The 24,611-nt window shown below is 41.4% G+C and overlaps 3 protein-coding genes across 3 annotated transcripts in view; 2 read left to right on the top strand and 1 right to left on the bottom strand.

Moving 5' to 3' along the window:
* Nucleotides 1-10,264, top strand: part of LOC121297303 (guanine nucleotide-binding protein G(z) subunit alpha-like) — a 38,405-nt gene extending 28,141 nt beyond the window's left edge. The window contains exon 3 of the mRNA XM_041223544.1: nt 8,551-10,264. Within this exon, the coding sequence (XP_041079478.1) occupies nt 8,551-8,895 (345 nt within the window). The 3' untranslated portion in view covers nt 8,896-10,264. The remainder of the gene's footprint in view (nt 1-8,550) is intronic.
* Nucleotides 1-15,013, bottom strand: part of LOC121297304 (radial spoke head 14 homolog) — a 56,137-nt gene extending 41,124 nt beyond the window's left edge. The window contains exons 1-3 of the mRNA XM_041223545.1: nt 14,486-15,013; nt 13,453-13,555; nt 12,650-12,768 (exon numbers count right to left, since the gene is read on the bottom strand). Of these exons, the coding sequence (XP_041079479.1) occupies nt 12,650-12,768; nt 13,453-13,555; nt 14,486-14,684 (421 nt within the window). The 5' untranslated portion in view covers nt 14,685-15,013. The remainder of the gene's footprint in view (nt 1-12,649; nt 12,769-13,452; nt 13,556-14,485) is intronic.
* Nucleotides 15,014-15,734: 721 nt separating this feature from the next.
* On the top strand, nt 15,735-23,662 carry LOC121296934 (ras-related protein Rab-36-like). The gene is made up of 11 exons (XM_041222884.1): nt 15,735-15,825; nt 16,354-16,486; nt 19,109-19,200; nt 19,912-19,977; nt 20,134-20,235; nt 20,749-20,813; nt 21,115-21,166; nt 21,629-21,710; nt 21,937-22,027; nt 22,263-22,382; nt 22,653-23,662. The coding sequence occupies exons 2-11, from the start codon at nt 16,418-16,420 to the stop codon at nt 22,721-22,723; spliced, it is 810 nt and encodes a 269-aa protein (XP_041078818.1). The 5' UTR covers nt 15,735-15,825; nt 16,354-16,417; the 3' UTR covers nt 22,724-23,662.
* The last annotated feature ends 949 nt before the right edge of the window (nt 23,663-24,611 follow it).

Here is a 24,611-nt window from a genome sequence, read left to right as displayed (position 1 = left end):
GGGGGCAATATTTAGCAAGCACAATCTTTTTAATTAAGCGAAAAGCAAAGTATACATTGTTGTCAGGATAACTGGCATTAGTGCTGTACAGGCTGTTTACTGGATGTGTATTGGCACAGATTGTTAATACAGGTGCACTTCCATTTATAGATGAAAGGGTGCCTTATCAGAATGACCGCAGTAAACCAACACAAAGCACAGGTGGTCTAGTAACCCAGGTGTTTTACACAACAGACATATTGTACAGCAAGGTCTTTGCATGGCCTGTGATCTACTCGTGAAGCTCCTTGGAAGGTGCCGTGCAGTATTTTCAATGTGTTTACTGTTCGTCAGCACAGTGCAATCACTCACAAGCTCAAGGGTATGACAGCAAGCTTAACCATGAGACCTCAATTCCCTGCCAGCTCCCTCTGAGGGGGGAGCAGCCTCGCACTGGTGAAAAGCCCCCTGATCCATCTGCATTATCCTTATCTCTGCGTCGATCTGGAGGCAGTGAGAGCTCAACTCGTTTTCATGTGATCAGCGCAGATGCCAAATTACAACAGCTTTTTGACCCGTTCGTCTGCTCAGCTTCAGATTCCTCTGACTGGAGATTATTCTCATTTATCCATCAAGACATCCCAATAAAGCTAAGGGTTTCACCCGAGTGTCGTTTTCAATGTCGTGCTGTACTGAAAGAGAAATCTGATGAGTGATGGTGAACTGAAATAAAGAAAGCTTGATACTGGTCAATACTATGCTACCCAGGCCACCTAGTTCAGTGTGCTCTGTGCTGAATGCGTCAGAGCTGCTACTAATTCACAGCCGACTCCAGTGACTGCTATTGTGCAGCTATGAACTCACAGATCTAGCAGCGAGAAACTCTGTGCTGGGTTTGTACAGGCCAGCTGGTTAACTAGTAAGCTTCCACTGCCACTGAAAACCAGTTCAGTTTTTAATGTGTGTTAATATCTACTTTTAAAAGCACTTTTTAAGATTGATCTGCAAGCATGCAGTACAGCACAGTCTCTTGTCTCCCAATGCACGGATTTCGAGTTCTAATGAATCAAAAACAAAAGGGAAGCAAGCTGCTGCCTCTACACACAGATCCAGCATCTCCCAGCTCTCTGCTGGCTACATCAAGGCCGCTCCGTGAGACACCGCACCTCCAGGGGCTACTCAATAGAACCGCACCGACTTCACAACCAGATATCAAGGGTACAGCTCAAAGAACATTGATTCCACCGCTAATGAAGCGCACCGTCTCAAAGCATTACCGGAGCATTTAAATGCATAAGAAGGATCAATGTGACAGAGTGTCCGTGCTGCCTTCGGACCGACGCAGCGCAAGCGCTCCCCAGCCATCAGGCGCCTTATTCTCAGTTTCCTTTTCTTTGCTTGTTTTATTCCCAGCCCAGGAATGCAAGTCTTGAACAGTCATTTTTGTTGTGGTTTAAGCCCTGGAAGGATTAAGATATGACCATGCTGTCATCACAATTCAAACACATTAACCCTGTAAGGTTTGAAATGTGAAAAGCTATTTTATTTATGTAACTAATGTAACTAGAACTAGGTTCTTTTCTATAAAACCTTTTTTTTTCCCTGCAAAGCCTCATCCTATAGAATTAACTGATTTTGTTTCATAAAGTCAAATGAAACCTGCTGAACAATGTTAGGTTAACATATTGAATTACACACCACTTTGTAGCTTTCCATAGACTTAACAAAAAAACTGACAAGACATTAAAAAATGTGACATATTGAAACCTAAATGGACTACGACTTCACACGGGCTACAGGGTAACATCTCAACAAACACACAAGTTCTACATAGTTTATCGTCTACTAAACGCTCAACCAAAATGTCTTCTTTTTCAATAGATTTTTGGTTTTAATGAGTGCCAGCATTGCAAATGCAATACCTTTGTACAGCACTGGATTTCTCAGGACTGCAGTAAAACGTCAAGTGTAATCAGATTGTGTTTTTTCATTCTAAAGGAAAAAGTGCTTGCAAATAAGAAGATAAATATATCCATTAGGAACCACCCACACACTGACAATACCCTGTCAGCGTGTGTTGAGCATGCTAAATATTTAACAACTGGAAAGATTGGAAAAGGAGATGACCAGACGCCCACACGTGTATTTGCTGCTGAATTCCCAACCAATTACCAAAAAATGCATTGACTCCATTGCGAATGGCATTTCAGAGCCATCATTAACTGCCTGAAGAATAAAGCGAATAGACGCAGACGACTCCAGTGCGGAGGTCTGGTACATCACAGGCATGGATTGAGGGCTGGTACAAGTGATCGCTTGGCACGGGTGGCACAATTTCAAGACTAATTAATGGGGGGTGTTATTACAAATCTCTGAGGAATGGCCGCACACCTAGCAAATACATTGCCGTCTTGGCTGACCGCGGTCCTGTTGGTTTGCAGGACCTTGCTAGAAAAACAATATTGCAATGATCCAAACAGTGTTTCCTGTTGGTCATTTCACAGCGTCTAGCCTGTGCTGCTGTGCCTGTGTGTCCTTGAGTGGGAAGATAAAGGTCACTGCAGTGCTGTAACGACAGACCCTGTGGGAACCAGTGGCTAAGCTTCAAGCTCTGTGTTAATTAAACAAGCAGTCATCCCTTATTTTGAGAGATTAAAACCAGCTTTCTGGCTGAGTGTCAGATTATGTGTTAGATACAGGCACTGCAAGGAGAGGTGTGCAGAAGAATGAAATTATATATATATATATATATATATATATATATATATATATATATATATATATATATATATATATATATATATATATATATATTAGGGGTTCATACAGTATAACCACCACTAGAATTATGTATGATATTCAGGGGTCATTATATATTTTCTAATTTCCTTTCGAATTAGGACTGTGTTTATCATAGAGGTCTCTGTCATTCTATGTCAGGGTCAGTCATCTCAGGTGTGCTGCTTTTGATTCACCCTCATGATTCAGCTTTTCCTATCCTAGTTTACGGGTTTGCTTACCAGTTTCCTTGCTGTGTCGCGCTCACACAGCAGCAAGAGATCTGAAAACACGCTGTTATTCCTCAATACTTAATTGAAATGCATTGTCAGTTCCTTTCATATGAGACTGATCAGAAATGAAAAGTTATAAAAGCGAGTGAGTGGGCAGCTCTGCAGTGTATGCACACTGCTTATCAAAGAGGGCATGGTGTAGGAGAGAGACCAAGACATATCTTTAGAGATGAAATACATGTTTTCCAGGGAGCAATGCACTGGATGCCATACAGTGGTCAGCACTTCCGATGAATAAAATCGAGTTTCTTCACTTCAATTAAATTTGCCATGCAGAAACTCTTAGAATATTTTAGTTCCTTGCTCCCAGTGTGTTATTTTTCAGCAGCCTATCTCCTGAGCAGCAGGCAGTGCAGTGCCTAATTAGTGCACCTGTCCATCTACTGGTACAGAGCAACACGCAGACTTCCACGTGCTTCTCTCCCTGAATCTCTCTCTGCACGAGGTGCTGTAGAGGCGATAATTGCATGCTTTGACAGGTTGCTGGGGTTATTTTTTTCTCTCTTTTTGAAGCTCTACTCTGACAGGGTTACAGAATGCGCAGTACTGTAAAATACATTACAAATCAATTTTTATATAGCGCCCTTCAGACCGTGGCATCCCAGAGTGCTGTACAAAAGCACAAACCAGCAGCGCTCATGCTGAGTGTACCCCAGTAACCTCCAGCTACAACCAATGATTGAAAAGCACATTCGAAAAAGTATGTTTTCAATTGAGACTTAAAAAAATCCAGTGTTTCAACCTGCTTGATGTATGGGTCTTGTTATGTTCTACTTTCTTTATTTATCAAGTAAAAAAAAAAGATCATTTTGTGGATATCAAAAAACCTTTTGCTTTCCATATCAGGGAGAAGTATATGCCTGGTTTTCCAATGAGATAAGCTGGCGGTATAATGGCAACTCTGGTTATAAATAAGCCGCCCAATATATCGTTTCCAATGATCCTGTCCAATATTTTAATCCAACGGATTTAAAGTCTCCTGGATTTTAAGTGTTTAGTTAAAGACATGAATTGTAACACTACAATGAATATCACAGTTATTTTATTATAGTTGCATTATTTATTGAATTCATAAATAGTAACCCGTACAATCCTATATAAGACAGGGGATGATTTAAGACCCCCAGTTTGAGTCATTCCAGGTTTTCCTGTGAACCTTTGACTGTAATTCACCTATACAAAAGCTGCGTGCTGTGCCTAATTAAGATTAGCTGTGTCTAAATGAGCCCGCACTGACAGCTGGAGTGCCTCAGACGGCTATTCAATGAGAGTCTGCAGCTATACCCTACACAAGGCAGTGCACTCGTTAGTGCTTAAATGATATGTTGAGCAGCAGACACATACAGCGCAGGCTGCTGTGAGAAGCAGGCATGCCCTCCGAGCAAAGCTGCAGTCTCACTCTGCCCTCGGCACTGTGACAGGGCCTGGGTCAGCTTCTGTTAGCTGGAGGATGAGAGAAATCTGCACCGGCACTCTAGGGAAACCAGCCTGCAACCCAGTGCAGGTTTGCTACATGACGGATTCACCATCCATTACTGTAGGTTTACCTGTGAACAGGTGCAGGCAGAAAGGACACCATTGCATTGTGTATTACCTAGCCATGCATTAACTATGCTATGCTTTACTGATCCACACAGGCAATGCACCAGACCATTGTCTGCATTACACAAGAGAACGCAGAACTATTTCAATAGCTACAATAACTCAAACTGAGCAGTTCCCAAGAGTCCCAGTGGTGCTGAGCCGCCTCTAGATCTCTGGGCACACTTATACACCTCAGTCTGGTAAACACGGCCAATGCTTGTTCCAAGACTAGCCCCCAGTTCAGACACAGGTCTTACTATTACAGATAATAATGAAAAGGCTCTATAGCGCTCGAAGAGCGGTTTCAGTATTTCAATCATGTGTGAGGATTGCAACCCCATGAGCTGGAAAGCTGTTTGCTTGTTCAGACAGTCATTACTCAGCGATTCAAGCACGCTTTGGTTGTTTTTGCAACAGCGTCCAGACTAATTAAATCTGGATTTATTCAACATGAGTAAAGCAATGTCAGCTGGGATTCAATCAAACCGCTCTGCGAAAGAAACATTAGCAGTTAAAGAGCTTAGCGCAAGTACAAAGCTACGGACAATAGAGCAAAACATAGAAACCGTCTGTTATCCATGTGACATTTCAGAGCTGTTCTTTAAAAAAAGTACCACACCAAAAAATGACTTTGAAGGTTAGATCTGAAACAGAAAAGCAGTTCCGTTGTTTTAAAAAAAAAAAATGTCTCCAATGTGCTCCTACTTTGCTTTTGAGTAGTTTTCACGCAACACGTTATCAACCGATCCATAGGCAAGGAATGTGTGCTTCTCATGGAACCATCAAACTCATTGTTATAGGGTGCTGGGCTCGGTCTGCATATTTCTTTCAGCTCAATGTAAAGGCAAGCTTGAGGGAAGTTACTGATCATGACACTCCTTACTGGAGTACTCTTCTGATGTAATCTCTTGTAGCAATATATCTCAATAGCAGGATGCAGGAATTGTGATTGTGTTAAGATGAAGGACCAAGGATATCTAGCTAGACGGGAACACAGCTTCAAAAGCCAGACCTGTTTCAGAATGGTGTAACCATGGCTCAGGTGTAAAAAGTGTTGTTTAGGAATCATTTTGTAGAGCGGAGGAATGAAGACTCCACACTCGGTTGTCTTGAAATTGATCATTATGCAATCAATGCTTTTTTCTTCATGTTTTATGCGCTTACAACAAAAGTACACTCTTAAGGTAGGCTTGACTTTGGCCTCTAACCTAGGGCCACCTGTTGGCCTTGAATTTATATATGCAGTAAAGATCTTAGTTTCACTGTGAAAGCAGATTTAGACCCTGCTGGGATTCATTCATCAGTTCAGTTTGTAGATTGAATTGCTGAACATGTAAAGACATCTTTAAAGCAGAGATAAGGACAGGGCATTAATGCACTGTGGTGAATGGTGTCCAGTTCTCCTCCCTCTGTGTCCGAAGCACATTAGCCGTCAGTAAATAATTGTGGTATGCCACTAATTAATAAAATGACATCTGCTCGGTGCAGCCAGACATTGTGGGTGTTTCAGTTTCCATCATTTCCTTACTGTGCCATTTCTTTACCTGATTGCTCTGTGTTTTAGCACTGGCTGAAACATGTGTCTGCTTGACTTTCTTTTATTGATTTGATGTTATGATTTTACCTTAGCATAAAAACTAAGTTTCACTCTCCCCTTGCTGGTGTTTATAAAATTCTAGACTGCAGATGCCATTTTGCACGTTGCCAATATGTCCAAATTCTTCCAGAAAATCCATGCACCATCCATACACAAACCTAATCTTCCCCTAAACTTGTACCTTAATCACCAACTTAAAAGCCACAATCAGATTGCAAAATTGTTACTCAGTCCCCCATCGGGTCAAAATATATATTTTTCTTTACAACAAATGCTATTCGAAGTGTGTGTGTGTTTAGCACTGGACAATTCAGCAAGCTGCTGCCGTTCCTGCAGCACCCTGGAGCTCAAACCATCGCGTGAGAGATGTGGAAATGCAGCCCTCCTGTAACCCTTCCCCGCGAGTCACATCAACACTGTCAGGATGCTGTAAGCATAGAGGAATGCAAAGCTCTGTTCCTTTAGCGCGTGTGCTAAGAAGCCAGTGCTGGAACTGTTGGCAAGTTAGAAGAATTTTACCAGTCGTATTTGTTGTGTATAGCGATCAATCTGATAATATTAATATAATATAACACACCCGCCTGGAGGAAAAAAAACAAAAAAAACACAGCTAATTGATGTCAAACAAGCAAAAAATAATTTCATCAGTTATAATGTGGGCTGCCATAAGTTGCTTTACATTTAATTTGCAGGCTAATTATTTTGTAATGCATTTACCTCCCAGAATTACTGTACAGGCCAAATCATTCAAATACAGTAAGCACAGTTGCTATTTCACAGACATACACTGATCTGACACGGCAACTCATTTTCACATTGCAAGGGGTTTAGCTTCCACTGCACACACACACACACGCACACGCAGGCACACACACAGATCTACTGGCCCTGAAATTAAAATGATGGCACGCGGCTTCCCTCTGGGGTTTATGACTTCCTTGTCCTTGAACACTTACTCATCAGTAAATCATTCATGACGGCCTTTCAATTATTTAAGACATTAGATCATTAAACAAAAAGTGAAGCCGGTGCCGGCGAGGACAATTGCAAGCTAAAAGGTCACCCTGTCCCGGTAACGAGAGTTTGTGTGGCACTGGTACACAACGCAACACAGAGATCACACATAAGTTGAATTCGGAGACGCTTCTCAGATGAAAACGGATTTCTCTATGATCTGTATGATCTGACAGATTCTTCTCAGGGTTCTTAGTTCTTCAGCGTTGAACTAACTTTACCCTTTAAAGCTCCCAGTCCTATAGGTCAGGCAGTAGCAGCGGTACATTAACTATCATGACCGTACTGAAAATAGGACAGCTTTTCCCTACAGTCGGACCCATGAAACACAATGCTGGTCCCTGAGGTCTTCTTCCTCCCGATGCATTCTGTCAATGTGTTCTGCCAACAAGAACCTAGATGCAGCAAGTCGTGCCATGGATAGCTCCTGCTTTTGCACAGCAAGTGGGATGGGTTTACTGACTCTGGTTTCAACTAAGCAGGACATATTTAAAGCCCTTTCCATTTCACACCTGCCCGTGTGTTTCATTACTGGAGAATGTGATTGATGGGTACTGTTTAAGACATGTTTCAATAACTCCTACTCCATTCCTAACCAGGAGGCGGTCGGGCTGTTTTCTTGTTTTGCACCTCGTTCATGCATCATGACTTGCGTTGCCTGGATTTTGCTGAATGTTTTTTGTTTCATAGTTTTAGCTGCTGCATGAAACAAACCTGTTTACAGCGAACACTCAGAGACAATCGGACAGCCAGTCTTTAGATACAGATGCATAGAAGACTTGGCAAGCCTCTTCTGCAGGTGTAAGAGGAAACGGCATAATTGTTTGGATATGCAGATGTGAATAATATCACCTGTTTCTTTTCATTTCCACTCACACCTGAGGAAGAGACTGGAGGTTCTGAAAGCTAGTGATTTTATATGCTACTTAATCTAATAAAAAAAGGATCAAATCTTCTAATCCATAAGTCAAAAACTTGAACAGGTGGTCTTTATCAATATATTATTATGATTGACAGATTGCTTTATCCAAGGCGACTTACAGGTTTTACAGGGCTGTAAGGGTTAGAAGGCAGTTTTGTATTTATTTGTACAGTGTGATACAAATTGGATAATAACATCATATTAATGGCCAGGGCTTTTTTCACGGTTGTTAGCTTTCAAGATTTCTGTGAAGTTGTTGTAGAATAACATTAGATTAAAAATGATCAATTTTGAATGTGACAAAGTGATTCCTTTTCTGCTTTAATATATGTATTTAATTAGTGTATCGTGTTGCATTAATACTCTTCTGTTTGTGTCCTCAGAGTCGAATGGCTGAGAGTTTGCGTCTGTTTGACTCCATCTGTAATAACAACTGGTTCATCAGCACCTCCCTCATCCTCTTTCTAAACAAGAAGGACCTGCTGGCAGAAAAGATCAAGCGCATCCCGCTGACCGTCTGCTTCCCTGAATACAAGGGCCAGAACACATACGAGGAGGCAGCCGTCTACATCCAGAGGCAATTCGAGGACCTGAACCGCAACAAGGAGACCAAGGAGATCTACTCCCACTTCACCTGCGCCACGGACACCAGCAACATCCAGTTTGTCTTTGATGCGGTCACTGACGTGATCATCCAGAACAATCTCAAATACATCGGGCTGTGCTAGGGGGGCCCATCTAACTTGTGAAGGAACGGGGACCTTCAAAACATGAGCTTGTGCAAGCAAGAGGAGAGAGAGAGAGAGAGAGAGAAAGAGAGGGAGAGAGGGAGGGATTGAATAAAGACGGCAGCGCTGGACACTGGCAGTCGGTTTGGATGCTTACTGACCCAGCTAGATGCAACTGGTGGTCTATAAAGGAACACGGACCCTTGATTTGCCTGGTTCGATGCTGCTTTCCTGTATTTGTTTTTACTGACCGTTGGTTTGTTGTTTCTTTTTTATTATTACATTTGGGAGTCCCCTAATGGGGCAATCATCTGTCTGCTTTTGAAGTCTGAAAACCACCAAACGAGGGCAGCTGTGGTTTAAACTTTCAGATCTGAAGAGTGGAGCTCAGAACGTTCAGTCTCGTACCAGAATTTTTGCTAACTCACTTTTGAAGTGGATCACAATCCAATTTGTAAAAAAAAACAGATCAGTCCTTTTTTTCTTTATTTACTAAACCTGGGTGCGCATCAAATACACAAAGTCAGTCGCTTTTACTATGATTTTACACGACGTAAACAGGAAGAACACCTCCTTGTTTCTTGTCATACCCAAGTCATAAGGGGGATCATGCCAGACCTGTACAATAAACCCATGTTTTTACAGTTTCTGTTAAGAATAGGCATGAACTTAATTTCTTTTTAATCCCCCCCACACCAACTTCTAACAAGTGCTGCGTGCAAAATTCTACAGCTGTCTTTTGAAAGTTTTTAAGAAAAAAAAGTTGTATGGAAGAGGAAGATGAACAATAATATATTGTTTTTCGAAAATCTTTTTTGAAAGAAAGAAGAACTTATGGTTTACTTAATATCACAAGGTCGGAAAAACATTATTACTCTGTTTCATGTCTTAAATCCGTCTGGGAAAGCTGGGAAGAAAGAGGTCTGATCGACCGAGGCAGCATCGCTCCCAAAGGGATACAAACTTAAACCACAATAAAAGAAAGGAATCTATTTACCAGAAATGTTATTAAAGTGGACACTGTAATGGCTTATAATATGTAAATAAAATCCATTAGAAAATATAAAGCACACTTCCTTTAGGCTGGACAGCTCGCCTCACTTCTGCAAAGATACGTTTGTGAAATACTCAGCTAAGGGCTTTCAGACTGATTTAAAGGTGTCCAGAAATTAAAATAAAGCAAATGATGCAAACAATGTCCTTTTTGTGTAAATGTGATCATTATTATTATCATTCAAATCATTCTTCTCAAGAGGACAAGCAAACACCAGTACAGCTTTCTGCAGCAGTTTGCTTAAAGGCATGGTTAACAGCATTATATCCTGTGAGTTGTTAAACCAAAAAAAAAAAAGATTCAATGATTATTTTGCTTTTAAAAAACACAGTCCCAACGAACTGTAGCCACCTTTATGAGCTTGGAGTGTCTTAAGACTGGTTGATTGGGATGGTGTGCTAAGGAAATACGAAACTTGGTTTCTAGAGACTAGGTTTCAGGAGACTGCACACCAGGGGTTTTCAGGAACAGTGGCTTGAAACCTGGTTCCAGGAGACTGGGAGACCTAGTTTGAGATGACTTTGCTGCCTCAAACCCCAAGTCTCCCCTCCTGTGCCATTCCTAGTCTCCTGAAACCAGGTTCTGAGCCACACAGTGGCCTTGTCTAACACCCTTCAGGCCTTAACTTGCAAGCTGGTACTCAGGATAGTTTAATTAAAAGTTTAAATAGAGACTTCAGTAAGGTGCTGTAAGGGGTAGGGGGGGTGGGGGGGTGTTACATTTATACCATCCCACAGCTCAGAATAGGGTGACATTTTAATTAACACTTCTAATTGATTTTCCTAACCAACGCGAAATTCAGCAAACACCCTGGCTGAAGTCATGTGCTAATCTGTGATGCTAAAAAAAAAATGTTTATGTAAAACTACAGTTGGCAATACTTTTCAAATGTTATGTAGCGAAAATAATAACCATATTTACTAATGCAATCCATTATACCCTTTTTTCATATAGAGCCCAATAAGTTACAGCTGGCTGTTAGGTGGTGTGGCGGCGCAGGCTTTATTGTCACTGTCATCATGGCTTCATGTATTCTTGTTTCTCAACATTAAAGCAGAGTGGCTTCCCGTCTCTGTGTTATATAACATTGAAATAACCCCCAAGACAGTGCAGCCACAGCAATGCAATCCCAGACCATTACACAGAAACGCTTCACAGCCGATTTATTAAAAACCTGACACGCTGCTGCGGGCAATTCAGCACCCCCGTTAGCGATGTGACGCCTTCTTCAAAGGTGATAATAAAATAGGTACGCTAAAGAGACACAGCAATGCGGAGGAGTGAACGCCAGGGCCAGTCTTCAGCAGATGATGCTCTTGCTACTTTGCAGGTTTCTCAGCTGATGATTTCCCAAGCGCAGCAGGAGCCAGCCACGTGTCAAAGGAGCAGGCTGATCCTTCTGTCTTCATCCCGCCTGCCTCAGCCATTGCCCCCCCATGCAGCAGCGCAGTACTTGGCTTGTGCCACCAGGTTTTGTTTGAGCATCCCACAAGATGTGTAATGTCTTTTTAAACATGCTTCATCAGGTTGTTGCTTTTTTTGTAGTGCACAGGATGATATCAAATCCTTACCTAGCAGAAACACCTTCTGTGCAATGGTCATAATCAAGCCACGTAGCCGGGTCCCATAGTTTACCTTTTAGATGGAAATGACCCTTTTCATATTGACACCGCACTGTGACATTGTGCTTGTTGCCTGGTTACCTGCTTGCAGCATGGTTAATTAATAAATGCTGACTCAGTCAGCGCTGTCAATAAACACTGCTGAGGGATACAGCAGAGGAATAAACAATAGCCCTTTATAAATGATAGACAATACAACAATGAAAAATTAAGAAAACTGAATAAAAACCATGTGGCAAACACGACACCCGCTGTACCAGCGATGCTTCCCCCCCTGCATTAGCAGGGCCTCTATGACAGGGATGGAAATAAAAACAGAAACACAGAGTGTTCAAAAAGGAAAAACAGAATAATTCAAATCTCATGGTTTAAAAGCACAGCACTGAGAAATGACAGCAATACTGTTTTGATAAACGGACGATGCTTGAAGCCAAGGGGAGCAGGTGCACGGCTTGGCAGTGCTGCTGAATTGCACTTGTATATCAGCTGATCTTCATTCTGTGGTGTGTAGAACCCTGCAGATAAATTTTGCATGAAAGCCATTCTTGTAGAGTTTTCTTTTATGTGACGCAATGCCATTTTTGAGATCATCCTGCCTCCTGTCAGAACGACTATCAAACCCCTTTGTGTTTCATCCCTGCTTGGAACAAACACACATACAAGCCTGACTGACGCAGCAGGGATCAAGATAACCTCACATCAGGGACTGTGCTACTGTTACCCGTGCAGGTCTCTGGTGCAGTTGGTCGTAAAAGCAATTTTTTACTAGATTCCACGCTGTGTACTGTTATGTGGTCGACTGAAGCTGAAATTAGGGTGGAGGGGGGTGGGGGGGGGGGGGGGGGGGTGTAAACCAAGTCAGTTTCAGTCATCCAGTAACCCCCTTCCTAAAAACCTTGTTAAAACAGGTCTGCTGTGGAAATCCTTGTGTGCCATCTAGTGTAAGCCTGTGACACTACACTTGTCATGAACGCAGTTTGCAAATTACAAATTGTGGTTTGTTTACAGTGATATTTTATTTTAGAAATGATATATATAGTGCAAGTGTTGTGCAAGAGCCTGCAGCCCTTTCTCTTACCGCCTGGAAACTCTGACATCATTTCAATGGCCATGTGCATGTTCCTGCGACAGATATCCACCGGGTCATCAAACAGCTGGGCCAGAGGAAGGATAACGTCGCTCTTCAGAAACGCAACCCTTTAAAGAAGACCACAACAGCCCCGTGGATTAGCTCCATTTCATTCTGCACCAATAGCCTGTTACAGAATAGAAACGGGTGTGCATTAAGTGAATGAGTGTGCGGTGCAGACTATTTATTGGTCCTATTTTCAGCTCATGTCACGTGTTGCTCATCGCCTCTCAACCTTTCTGCCAGCATGACAGTCTGTGAGCCAAATAGGCAGGCTTATGTTTCTCCTTGCAGAGCTGTGTTATAAAGGGCATCTTGAAGATGACATTTCCTCTTCACTGACAACATTTAACAAGAAACATCCACAGACCTGAAACATCCACAATAGGGTTTTCAAACAGCAGCCGCTTCCCAGCATGGGGCGATGCCACACCATTCAATTCAATGCACACAGCATGCCTTGTAGAGTCTGCAAGAACTAACCCTTCTAAAAGTTTACTACTGTCATTGTGCATAGAAAGCGTGTAGTTGTTGCATGCATTTACCATAGTTAATGGTTTGCCATGCGTTTTTTAAACCCATTTCATGCATTAATATGCTTTATTATCTCTCTGGGCTTTCCAGTGCTTACTTACACTTTATTAAACTTTGTTTGTGCTACAGGAATTATGACTCGCTTGCAAAACAAACACACACAAAAACAGCAAAGCAACAGAATGAATGTGTTTCAATGTCCATTGATGGTGGCTCACCTTCCTGCGTTATGGGTAGCGAGACGGTAGAATACCTCTGTGGTTTTCATGCGCACTGTGCTGTCCACATCTCGAAGGAGAAGTTTTAGGCTGTCCAGACACCCTACAGTTGAAGTGGGTTAAAAGTTGACACTCTTAATCATAGCAGTGAAAATTTCCATCTTTAATACACAAAACCGATGACCCACAATATCTGCAAAACCCTGCTGACCTTAAACTGGTAACGCGCACTTCAAAGACCCCTCTACATGGAAAAGGTTGTTTTTTAAAAGCACTCAATCCGATTCCTGTTTCCATGGCAATAGCTGACATTATACACTTAGCAATGTGATTAGTTCCACCTGTGCCTATTTCTCTGCACATATTGCACATTAGCGCTAGTGACAGCCGTTGATAGCATGACATCATTCAGCACAGAGGGGTACTGTATGCATTTCATATATCTCAACGATCCGCGCAGCACACGGTTTAATATGCTTCTGTTTGTTGATGATAGCTCGAGATACGCAGCCGTCATTTGTTACCGTTGCTCATAGATATTTTGCAGGTTTAATGAAGCCGCCGTTCTATTTTGCCTTTGAGATTGATCTCAGTCCGTTCTTGACAACATTTTTTTTTTTTCAGGATAGTGTGTTGATGAACATGGCAGGTGTGCTGCAAACTAACAACAAACTGTAGCAGAAGAAAATCGCTTGGGACTCACGGGACATTACTGATGAAAAACCATGTCCCATCGTAGAATATCCCTGTCATTTAACCAACTGTTCTGCATTTCCACAATATAATCATAACATAATGAGTATATCATACATCAAACCAGCCCATCGTGGTGCACTTTGCAGTTTGTGATGCTTTGTCCCGAAGGTCCATCTGCTGAAGAAAAACTACCCCCTGTGTCACCCTATCACTGAAAAAAACCCCACTGTGATCAATCACAAAACACTGCACTCCCCAGACCTCGCTTGTTTGTGTCTTGTGTGCGCTTTGCCGTGCTTGGGTCGTGAAATAGCCGACAGGAAAGCTTGGAACTTACCGATACGCATGGCTTCTAAAGCGATCTCCGGGTCGTGTACCAAATCGCACAGGGACATGAGCGCCCTTTGCCGGGTAAGCAGCTCCGGGCTTTGCAGTTCCTCGTTGAGTTTGGGCAGAGCCCGTCTTCCGAAAGCAACGGGGGCTTTGGTGCAATCGATATTCGGGGGTAAATTCCCCGAGATACGAATAGTGGTCATATCTGATAAGAGGTAAATATACAGAGTATACAAACGCAGATATCAGCAACTGAAAAATCAAACTACTTAAACACGTTGCAATAGAAACCTAAATAAGTAACGTTGCCCCGGTTGCGCAAGGAGAGATTGCAAGTGTCGGCTACGAGTTTCACAAAACAAATACCTAACCGTATATGAAGACAAACAAAAATCTGAAGTTAATTTAAGTTAAACATATGAACCTTAAAAAACATGTGATAGATAATTGGCTTTCTATAAACCTTGCAAAGTTTATTTTAAACCCCCCGCAGTTACTTTAGCATTGTGTTCAGTTTACAGTCAGCGTCTTCCGCTCGCTTCAGTTGCTTAGAAACCGCGAGCCCACGTGTCAATTCCAAAGCCGTGGAGTGGGCGTGGTCGAGGGCGGGCGGGCGGGGCGTGCGGGGCGGGGCGGAGGAGTGATTATAATGTGTAGGGAGTGTTTAATGTCTAGTTCAATTTGAATGTGTTGCGGTGGTTCTGATCTGCCCCTTTCATTAAAAAAAATGTCTTAACGGCAGTAGTGCATTGATTAGTATATGAAAGCCTTCAGTGTTTCTGATGCATACTCAAGTTTGAAAGATTTTGACATTTAAAAAAATACATTAAAAAATAAACAAAGGGCACATTTCTCAACGTGTTTACGTCAAAATGCACGTCGAACTTGATGTTTAACACACCTATTAACAGTAAGCTACCCAAAGGGTACATGTAAGTACTAGCTTTGAAAACAGTTTGATTCCCTTGACTGAACTGCCTGGATGACCAAAAGCTGAATTGAATCTTGCAGCTTCAGTAAAGCAGGTTCTTGGCGTTATGTGGCTTCATTACTTCTATATAATGCATACAATTATCCTCATTGTACAGCCGAGGACAAATCGATTAATTAAACCGACCTGCTGCAACATTTTTCTGTTCAGTAAATTATTAATGGCAAATTGACATCTCTGACACACGTGCACTGCTGTTAAAGCCCCGCCCTTGTGACGCGACGTTCTGTCGGGGATGCCGATTGCCATGGTAACCTTTCGGTCCGCGACACACACAAGCTCACGGTTGCTGCTGACTCTTCACTCTCCTTCAAACGACAACAACAACAGCGTTTGCATTCAGCAGAGGCTGTGTAAGTATTGCTAATATACTGTTTCCAGTGCTAATCTACGTGTCAGTACAGTTACAGTACATGTTTATGTTTCATTGGAATAGGGCAGTCGTCTTTGGTGTGTGTTGGCCCTATTATTTATGGGTTATCGTGTTACAACCATTTTTTTAAAAATACCTTGCGAGCTAAACGTGTCTAATAATTGACTATGCATAAAAATCGTTATATTACGTTATACACTGTGGCATAAATTGTAAGTAAAAGCCTGTACTTAGGATGATGCTACTACTGCACTGCTAGCATTTCACTCAGCCTGCCAGCGCTACCGGAGCAGCTGGTAGTACAGGCTTACTCATTTGAATTCAGACTGCAACTAATGTGACTTTTTATTCATGCTTAGTGTATAAAAAAATAAAAAAAATAAAAAGTTTATTTCATTCCCTACTGAAAATGTGCATACGAAAACTTAAACAAAAATCACAGTCATTACATTATTAGACAGCTGTTGTGTGCAGTGTGTTTACACAGCGCTCCTCTCTCCCCCCGCAGCGGCCGAGCGAAACCGACTGCTCTCTCACTTAACCAGTGCACGGGTTTGAATCACAGCTGGAAGATGGATAACGGGAAGTTGCATTTATCAACGCAGGTTAGCAGAGACAGACTGATATCCAAGTTCCCAAAGGTAAAACAAAAGTAATCTTTTAAATAAGGCAGATGTTACTACCAGTAGGCGTTTTACTGGCACCAAGGCAGCTGATTCTGCTGCTGCCAGTGCCTGCACTAAACAAAATCTTAATATAACAGCCGTTTCACTTTCTCTGAAGTCAATAAAATACAACTATTTCTCTTTCTTCAGTCCTGTCTTTTTGGGGCTTCTTACTGGCAGTAGAATCTGTACTGGTAATAGGAAACTGCTGCCAGTACTGTTCTACTGGTTCTAAAATCACCAGTACTTTCATTTAGTGCATGCTGTTAACCCTTTAACTCTGTGTCTGTTTCACTGTCTTTGAAAAACAAATTGAAATGGGGCATTGATCTTGCTTTGTCTGTTAGGGTTATACTGCTGTGCTGCAGAATGAGAGCGCTCTGCAGGTATATTAGGGTTTGAAAGAGTTACAAAGACTTTCCATGCTAGTTCCTTAGTTAGTTATTAACTGGAGTAAACACTTTGGAAATGTGCTCCAGTGTATTTTCCCGCTTAGAAACACATTTCCAAAAGCAATTGTAAAAAGAGTTCGACCGATGAGCAGTGTCTTTGTCAGTGGTTTTATTTTTTTTTAATATATATAAATTGTTACAATAGTGTGATCCCTTGTAAAAAAAAAATTCTACAGTAAAAGCATTACAAAGTGTAATAAAGCAAAGTGAAAAAGCCCGGTAAAGCATTATGTAATGCACAGAGAGGTATGGTAAAGCATGGCAAACTGTAATGAACTCTGTTAAATACACAGTTTACCATGCAGATGTACTGTGGTAAATTTTATAAGGGGTAAAAGCAGCACAATGGGAAGAACATAGTTGGTGACATGATCCTTTATGAAGCTCCACTGTATCGCAGGGATAGTCAACAACAGTTGATTAGCTCTTGGTACTGCTGTTGCCACATGACTGCCTGTCTATTATTTTTCAAGCTATCCAACCCTGAAATGCTGATCCAGTGTGGTAAGCATGACTTTAATCAGTGCCTGTTAGGTTTTGCTCAGAACAAAGAGAAAAGCTGCTGACTCGTTGGATTAAGTGAAGGAGCCGTGTGATGTGAATGTTTTCAGCCAGGACACAGAGGTTACAGCAGACTTCTCCAGCGTAGCCACATAAAAGTTTCTTACAGTAAAAGCATAGCAATGTGTAATAAAGCATAGTAAGAGCAGGGTAAAGTGTCGGTAAGCATTGTGAAGCCCTAGAGGAATGGTAAAGCATAGTAAGAGCAGGGTAAAGCATCGGTAAGCATTGTGAAGCCCTAGAGGAATGGTAAAGCATAGTAAGAGCAGGGTAAAGCATCGGTAAGCATTGTGAAGCCCTAGATGAATGGTAAAGCAATGGCTGTGTGTATGGTGGATGCATAGTGGTAGACTCTTCTAAGGACAGCGTTGTCATTTCTGGAACGCTAGTCCTGTTGTTGGCAGCTTTTTCCTTTTTCCCCCTTGGTGACCTGTATTGTCCACTGCAGGATAAAACCAGCTGATGGGTGGAATTCAGGATCATTTCTTTCTTTGTTTACCTGGGGTAAATCTGGCAGACTTTCAAGTTTCTCAAGCTATTCATGCATGCCTGGCTCTTTATTTTTACATGCAATACTTTTGTCTGACTCTACGGGGCGACATTTGAGTGTTTATTCTGGGGTATCTTGTATCAGCGTGTTGCCATCTCTCCAAGGCGTAACATTACAGTCTATACAACATCCTATTTATACTAATTACAAAACCCAACACACTAATAGAGTCTACATCCTGCATCTTCATTAAACACATGCAAGGCCATACTGTGTGCATGTCTTTTAAGTTAACATGTATGTATTTGTATTTACACAAAGCCTACGCACATCGAATGATTAATAGGTGACACAGTGAATCAAGGATGTTGTAAAAATAAATCTCTTTTACACAATATTAATTTGTTAACGCAATGCAATTCATGTCTCAACCCAGTGAAGGTTTTTCGGGTCAATGCCTCAAAGGTATTGTATAATTCAGTCATAGAGCCATGCTTTCCAGTTTGTTAATATCACCTTGGAGTGAGGCTGCATACAAAGAGAGTTATTTGCTGTGAATCTAGGAAGTGCCTTTTTGGCGCATATTGCTTTTTTTTCATGCATACCTCCAACTACTCAATAGTGCATTACTGGATAAAGCTGAGTGGTCTTACCAGCCTGTAAACTTCACAACAGGTTTAGTTTTTTTTTTTTTTTTTTTTTTTTTTTTTTGTCTGTGTGACAGAATTGTGATTGTTATTGAAAGCTGATCCCTCCAGGGCAAGAAGTGACAAGCGTAGTCTGTCATCAAATGTGCTGAGTCACATTTCAACACATACTTTATCAGCTGCTACAAGGCTGGGTGTATGAACGAAGGCACACAAGTACTTCAAGAAGCATGCAGACATCATCAAACACCATAAGCACTGCTTTTAATGCTAATTGTTAATACATTGTTGGAGAGTTACTTTCGCTTACACAGTTAGAAATGTCCCACTGTGCTTAGGTTATGCTTAAGCTTGCGATTCAGTAGCAGACGCAAGACTTAAAGGTTAAATAGTTTGGGACATCCTCCCTTCGTTTGTGCATTGTCTCTGTGATGAATTGTATTTGCAGTGGTACACACCTGAAGCCTGCCTCCAGTTTAAAGATCACTTCCACGTTCAAGTGAGAAATGCCTGTCAGGATCGACACACCAGGAATGTGGGGTAGGTACCGTCACACGCAACACTGGGGCTTTATCACTTTTCATTTCAAAGGTGTGCTTGGATTCATCCCTGCACACAGCATCTGTGGGATAGTTATGTTCCATGCAAGAGATCATGGAAATGTTGGTTGCTCTTTGACCCCCAGAGGTTGATTCTTTGCTGGTACAGTGAAAATGCGAAAGCAAGGGCATTTCAGAGCTTGGGCGTGAAAAACATTTTGCAGACTGAAAGCTCGATTCACAGCGAGGATTATGACTTGCATTATGGAATTAATTATTAAATTGAATGAAATCAGATGAGCCTCATGGGATGTTTGTGTATATTTGAATTGTTTGTGTTGCTGCAGGGTGATTGCACAGAGGTTAGTTTTTATAAAGGGGTCTTTGCTTCATTAATTCATCTCTAAAGTCCTAATGTGCCCCCCTGTCAACCTTTATCACTGAGAACCCTGTCCGACTAGCTCAGTAGCGACAGACACTGACCCTTTCAGTACCATGTTCTCATAAATCAGGATAAAAATGACACTACGTTGTCTTCCTCGGAAACAGCGTCACTTGATCGTTGATGTCTCTCTACAAGATAACATTAGTCATGAAGTAGCACATTCAAGGTAAAATCAGTTTCAAGGAATCATGATCTGGAACGAGCCTGTGTCGGGTGAATTGAGCTGCTGAGACGAAAGCTGTCTTTGTCTCTCGTCTCTCATCACAGGCTTAAAATATCCAAGGTGGTGGTGGTTGGAGATCTGAACGTGGGGAAAACGTGTCTCATCAACAGGTATGAACTCTTTGCATTTTGTTTCAGTTTTGTCCACGAACCGTTATGTCCTTTGCTAGTCGTTGTTGTTGCTGTGGAGCAAATACAAGTAAAAAACAAACCCTGCTGTGCGTGCTGTCTATGTGTCAAAATAAGGGTTTTGTTTTTGAATTCCAGGTTTTGTAAAGATATTTTTGACAGGGACTACAAGGCAACGATAGGAGTGGATTTTGAAATAGAACGGTTCGAGATAGCTGGAGTTCCATACACCCTTCAAGTGTAAGTACAATAATACCCTCTTGACTAAGGGTTTAGATTGTTCATATACACTGTTCATTTACAAGTTGAAATCTAATGCTGGATTGGCAGGACAGTGCATCAACTAATACACAGACTCTCATTTCCCTTGTGACCCAAGCTAGATTTGAAAGGGTACAGCATTCACCCACTGCACCACCTACATGCAGTCTAACCAGCCTCACAAGAAATATAAATGCAAAAATGTTACAACCCGTTCACTCACACATTAACATTAACACGCAGAACTGAACTGCGAAGAAGCCTTTTTTGAGCTACAGAGGGAGAACTAATCACGCAAAAGTTAAAATGATCAAACAGACCACGTCCTCTGTCATCACTACGCCTGTTGCAAATGTATCCAGGATTAAAAATAAAAAGTTTTAATGCAATTATTACAATTTGTCTTCAGCACTGAAATGTGTTTATTGATTCATCAATCAATCAAGTTCCACACTTTGGCTGTGTGTTTAATTGCAAGCCTCTGTATTTTAGCTGGGACACTGCGGGGCAGGAGAAGTTCAAGTGTATCGCCTCTGCGTACTACAGGGGAGCACAAGGTGAGCAGTCAGGTTTGACTTGAGAACATTAAGACATTAGAAAAGTTACGAACAAGAAGAGACTACGGGGCTCGTCAACGCTCGTTCCGTTACTGGGAGCGGATTGATCCCAGAAAAAAGCATTGGATGATTTCTAGTAACGTATCACTAGAGCCACTTAACACAAGAAGAAACAGATATTCAAGTTATTGATATCATTAGAACAAGAACAGACACAGACTGAGACTTGTAGTGTATTGTGTTTCCACCAGCCTTTGTCAAGCCTGTCGTAACCCTATTGTTTTCTTTGATATTTTTGCAGTAATTATTACAGTGTTTGATCTGGCTGATATTAAGACTCTGGAGCACACAAGGTAAGTCTCTCCCTATCCTTATTAATAACAGCATGTACAAACTGAGCCGAGGTTTTCATTGCAAGCGGACTCTTTTTTTACTCCCAAAGCCTGTTTGTATAACGTGCATGGGCGTCCTCAGGGTTAAACATTGAATTAATTAATCAGCTGGTGTTTTTGCAAATATAAAGCATGGTTACTGTGTACTGCAAACTGTTCTTTCGGCTGCTGTGCAGGAGATCAGGCTGCAGAGAGCTCCAATGCAGTTTACATCTGTGAGTTTCAGGTTCACAGAGGGTTATCTGGGGTGCCTGTTTGTTAGGCAGAAATATACACAGAGGCAGAGCCCAGGGAAGCGTGGCAAAGCATTGCAAAAGCTGGGGCAAGCCACGTGAATGCACTATGTAAGTGTAGAAACAGTGTGAAGAACTGCACAGTTACAAAAAGGAAGGTCACTGTTTATTCCTGCTTCGTCTATTTCAGACAGTGGCTGGAAGATGCATTGAAGGAGAATGAGCCAGGCTCCTGTTTCATCTTCCTGGTGGGCACTAAAAAGGATTTGGTGGTAGGTGTTACACATTCCAGATTTTCCACATCCAAAAATATTTCTGATCTCTGCAACACTATAATCGTCTTTTACATTATTCTGACTTTTTGTTTCAAATGCATGTAATGCTGTATATTTCCTATTTCACGACTAAAGTCTATGGCAAATCAGTCGGCTTAAACAGTTTACTGTAACAAAGTGTCGGGCCTCTATTACAACTCAAAGTTTTTTTGTTTCCTTTCAGTCCCAGGCTGAGTGCGAAAGAACAGAAAACGATGCTATTAAAATGTCCTCAGAAATGCATGCAGAGTACTGGTCGGTCTCTGCTAAAACAGGTCAGTAAAACCCTTGCTACATGGAGGGGAACAACAGATCTTTGCATTGATAGTTCTTTTCCACGTACAGCAGCTTGTGAATAAGCCGACAGATTCATATGAAGAGCCAAAACCGTGGCCGTAGCTTTTCAGCGTGGCTTTGGTTGAAGTTCACTGTAATCAGCTCCGAAGCCTGTATTGTGTGTGTCTGCATATTACTGTCTCTTCATTTCCATTGGTTTCTTCTCATTCTCAGGGGAGAACGTGCAGGGGTTCTTCTTCCGGCTGGCAGCTCTAGCTTTCGAGGAATCGATCCTCAAAGACTTGGAGAAGTCAAATGGCACTGCAGCCAGGATTGGAGAGGGCGATCTCATCAGTAAGGGATTTGTTTTCTTCGCTATGATCGAGTATCTCACCTGGAAGCATAGGAATTTAAGAGATTATTATAAATCACTTCATCTAGACGTGCCAGCTTAAAAACCCTTCCGTCTTGACATCTGACGTCACCGTGTATCTGTGGGTCTGCTGTGATTTCACCACAGTGCAGCTCATTTGGTCTTTTCCTAGAGAATAATAAGCCAGAGATATTTTTTAAACACTGTTAATAATGTTGTTTTTCTTCTTTTTTTTTTTTTTTAACACGCAGAAATTGACCGAAGCTCTGCAGAAAGCTCCCAAAGCAAAGGCTCACCCCAGATGAACCTGGGCTGCTGCTAATGAGAGAGAATAGAGGTGGATGCTGTGTTGGCTTTCTCCTCTGCAACACCAGCCTGTGATGAAGTGGAGCCGTGCAAAGAAATAAGAGGCAGTCAGCTGTACATCAGCCGCGGGGTTGGATTATAATGCTGTAAACAGCAGCTGGTCTTCATACTGACAGTCTTAAACTAACCGTAACTGCAGACCTCTTTTGTTAAAAAGAGGACAAAGAATCGCACGAGATTCTGTACGAGAATCTTCACTTTTAGATAAAAGATATAAAAATAAGATACCAAAAACAATTCTGCTCAAATCCTCTAGCCTGTTTTTCGTTGCTGTAATTGCGAGAGCACCAGACTGAGTTGTCTTGAGTTGTCTCAGTCTCTCATGGCAAATCCACTGGCCACCAAACCGGGACAGCTCCTCATATCTCAGTTATTAGGAACGGGTGGACCTCATTTTCCACACCTGATCAATCCTGTCCTTACAGTCGTTTTTGGGGTCAGTGTTACTCTCACGATGATCTCTAACTGTAATGTAGTCTCTGCCGTGCATTTTCCTTCAGTAGAATTATTTTCGTTTTATTATGATTCTTAATGGGAACTGTGTGTAGGTGATAACCCAAATACTGTTTGTTAGTTTTTTATTTCAATGGTCTATGTTTTAATAATAATAATAATAATAATAATAATAGCGTTAATTTGATTTAGTGCAGTTTCAATTTCCTGTAATCTTAACAAAATGCCGTGATGCCAGTACAATATGTTCTGTAACAGCAAGCGCCACAAAACAGTGTCACACTGCCATAATGATAGGATAACGACATATATCGGAATAATTTTTAATCAGTGTGCTGTGTTCTTTGGAACACCACATGCTAATACTAATAGATGCCTAAATATATTATTACATTTTCAGATGAGGAAAAAAAACACAAGCGCAGTGCAGTGGTTTACTTAAATTAAGGACTATATAAAGAAAAAAAAAAAAAGAAATTATATATATATATATATATATATATATATATATATATATATATATATATATATATATATATATATATACAAACAAATTACACCAAATATTAAACAGTGTTAATTGTTGTTTTTTAAAATGCATTTAATATTACCAGTGAGTAATAATCGTTCCAGTCTGATCAGTGAGATCTCTTCTTTTCAGAGAGGATAGTGACAGCAGGCAACACTGCAGCCAGCCGCATATCTACATTTACATTCAAGGAGAAACCAATAGTGATTCTGTTTTCTTGTTTGCCACAGTATATGCACGTGTGGCTTTATCTGTAGATATCTCTGTATGTTAAATATATATATATATATATATCTTTGTGAGTAAAGACATGCAGTGTTTACGAGAATCTTGGTATGTATGCTGTATAAAGAAATAAAACTCATTGGTATAGCATGTTGTGATGCAGAAGCAGTTTCTTTAGGATAGTATAATAACTTGGGACAGGCATGCTTGCAATCCTGTGTCAGTTGGTGCTGTTTTATTATATATGCCGAATGTCTGATTGAATGCTTTGCATTGTCACATTACCTAGAAGTTATAATAGACAATGTGTAACAAATCTTTAAAATAAAGCATGATCAAGTGTATATACTGCCCTGTACATAAGCGCCTGAACCCTGGTGGGTTACCATAGTATACTAGAACTATTCTGTGCTATGCACTGTTAGAAGATTTCCCCTTGTAAAGAGGTGGCACCCTGCACATTTCAAAATGCATTTCCACAGGGAATGGTTATCCTGATCATGCCATCCAACTTCCAAAAAAGGAAGGTTCAGTTCACTTCATCCCTAATGTGAATGGTAACATCGTTCTCTGCAGATTGAGATGTCTGCCCTCTCACTCCGTGACATTCCTGAAATCAGAGATCTATTGCGCCCTC

Source organism: Polyodon spathula, chromosome 22, assembly GCF_017654505.1.
Source record: "Polyodon spathula isolate WHYD16114869_AA chromosome 22, ASM1765450v1, whole genome shotgun sequence".
NCBI classification, from domain to species: Eukaryota; Metazoa; Chordata; class Actinopteri; order Acipenseriformes; family Polyodontidae; genus Polyodon; species Polyodon spathula.
The sequence above is the reverse complement of the archived record's forward strand: the minus strand, read 5'-3'. Positions and strand labels throughout refer to the sequence as shown.

Bases quoted from the DNA above. Each gene is read 5' to 3' on its own strand.
- LOC121296934 (XM_041222884.1), top strand. From the start codon at position 16,418: ATGGATAACGGGAAGTTGCATTTATCAACGCAGGTTAGCAGAGACAGA. The intron at 20,236-20,748 runs GTAAGTACAATA...TCTGTATTTTAG, and splicing joins GTTCCATACACCCTTCAAGT to CTGGGACACTGCGGGGCAGG. The intron at 21,711-21,936 runs GTAGGTGTTACA...GTTTCCTTTCAG, and splicing joins GCACTAAAAAGGATTTGGTG to TCCCAGGCTGAGTGCGAAAG.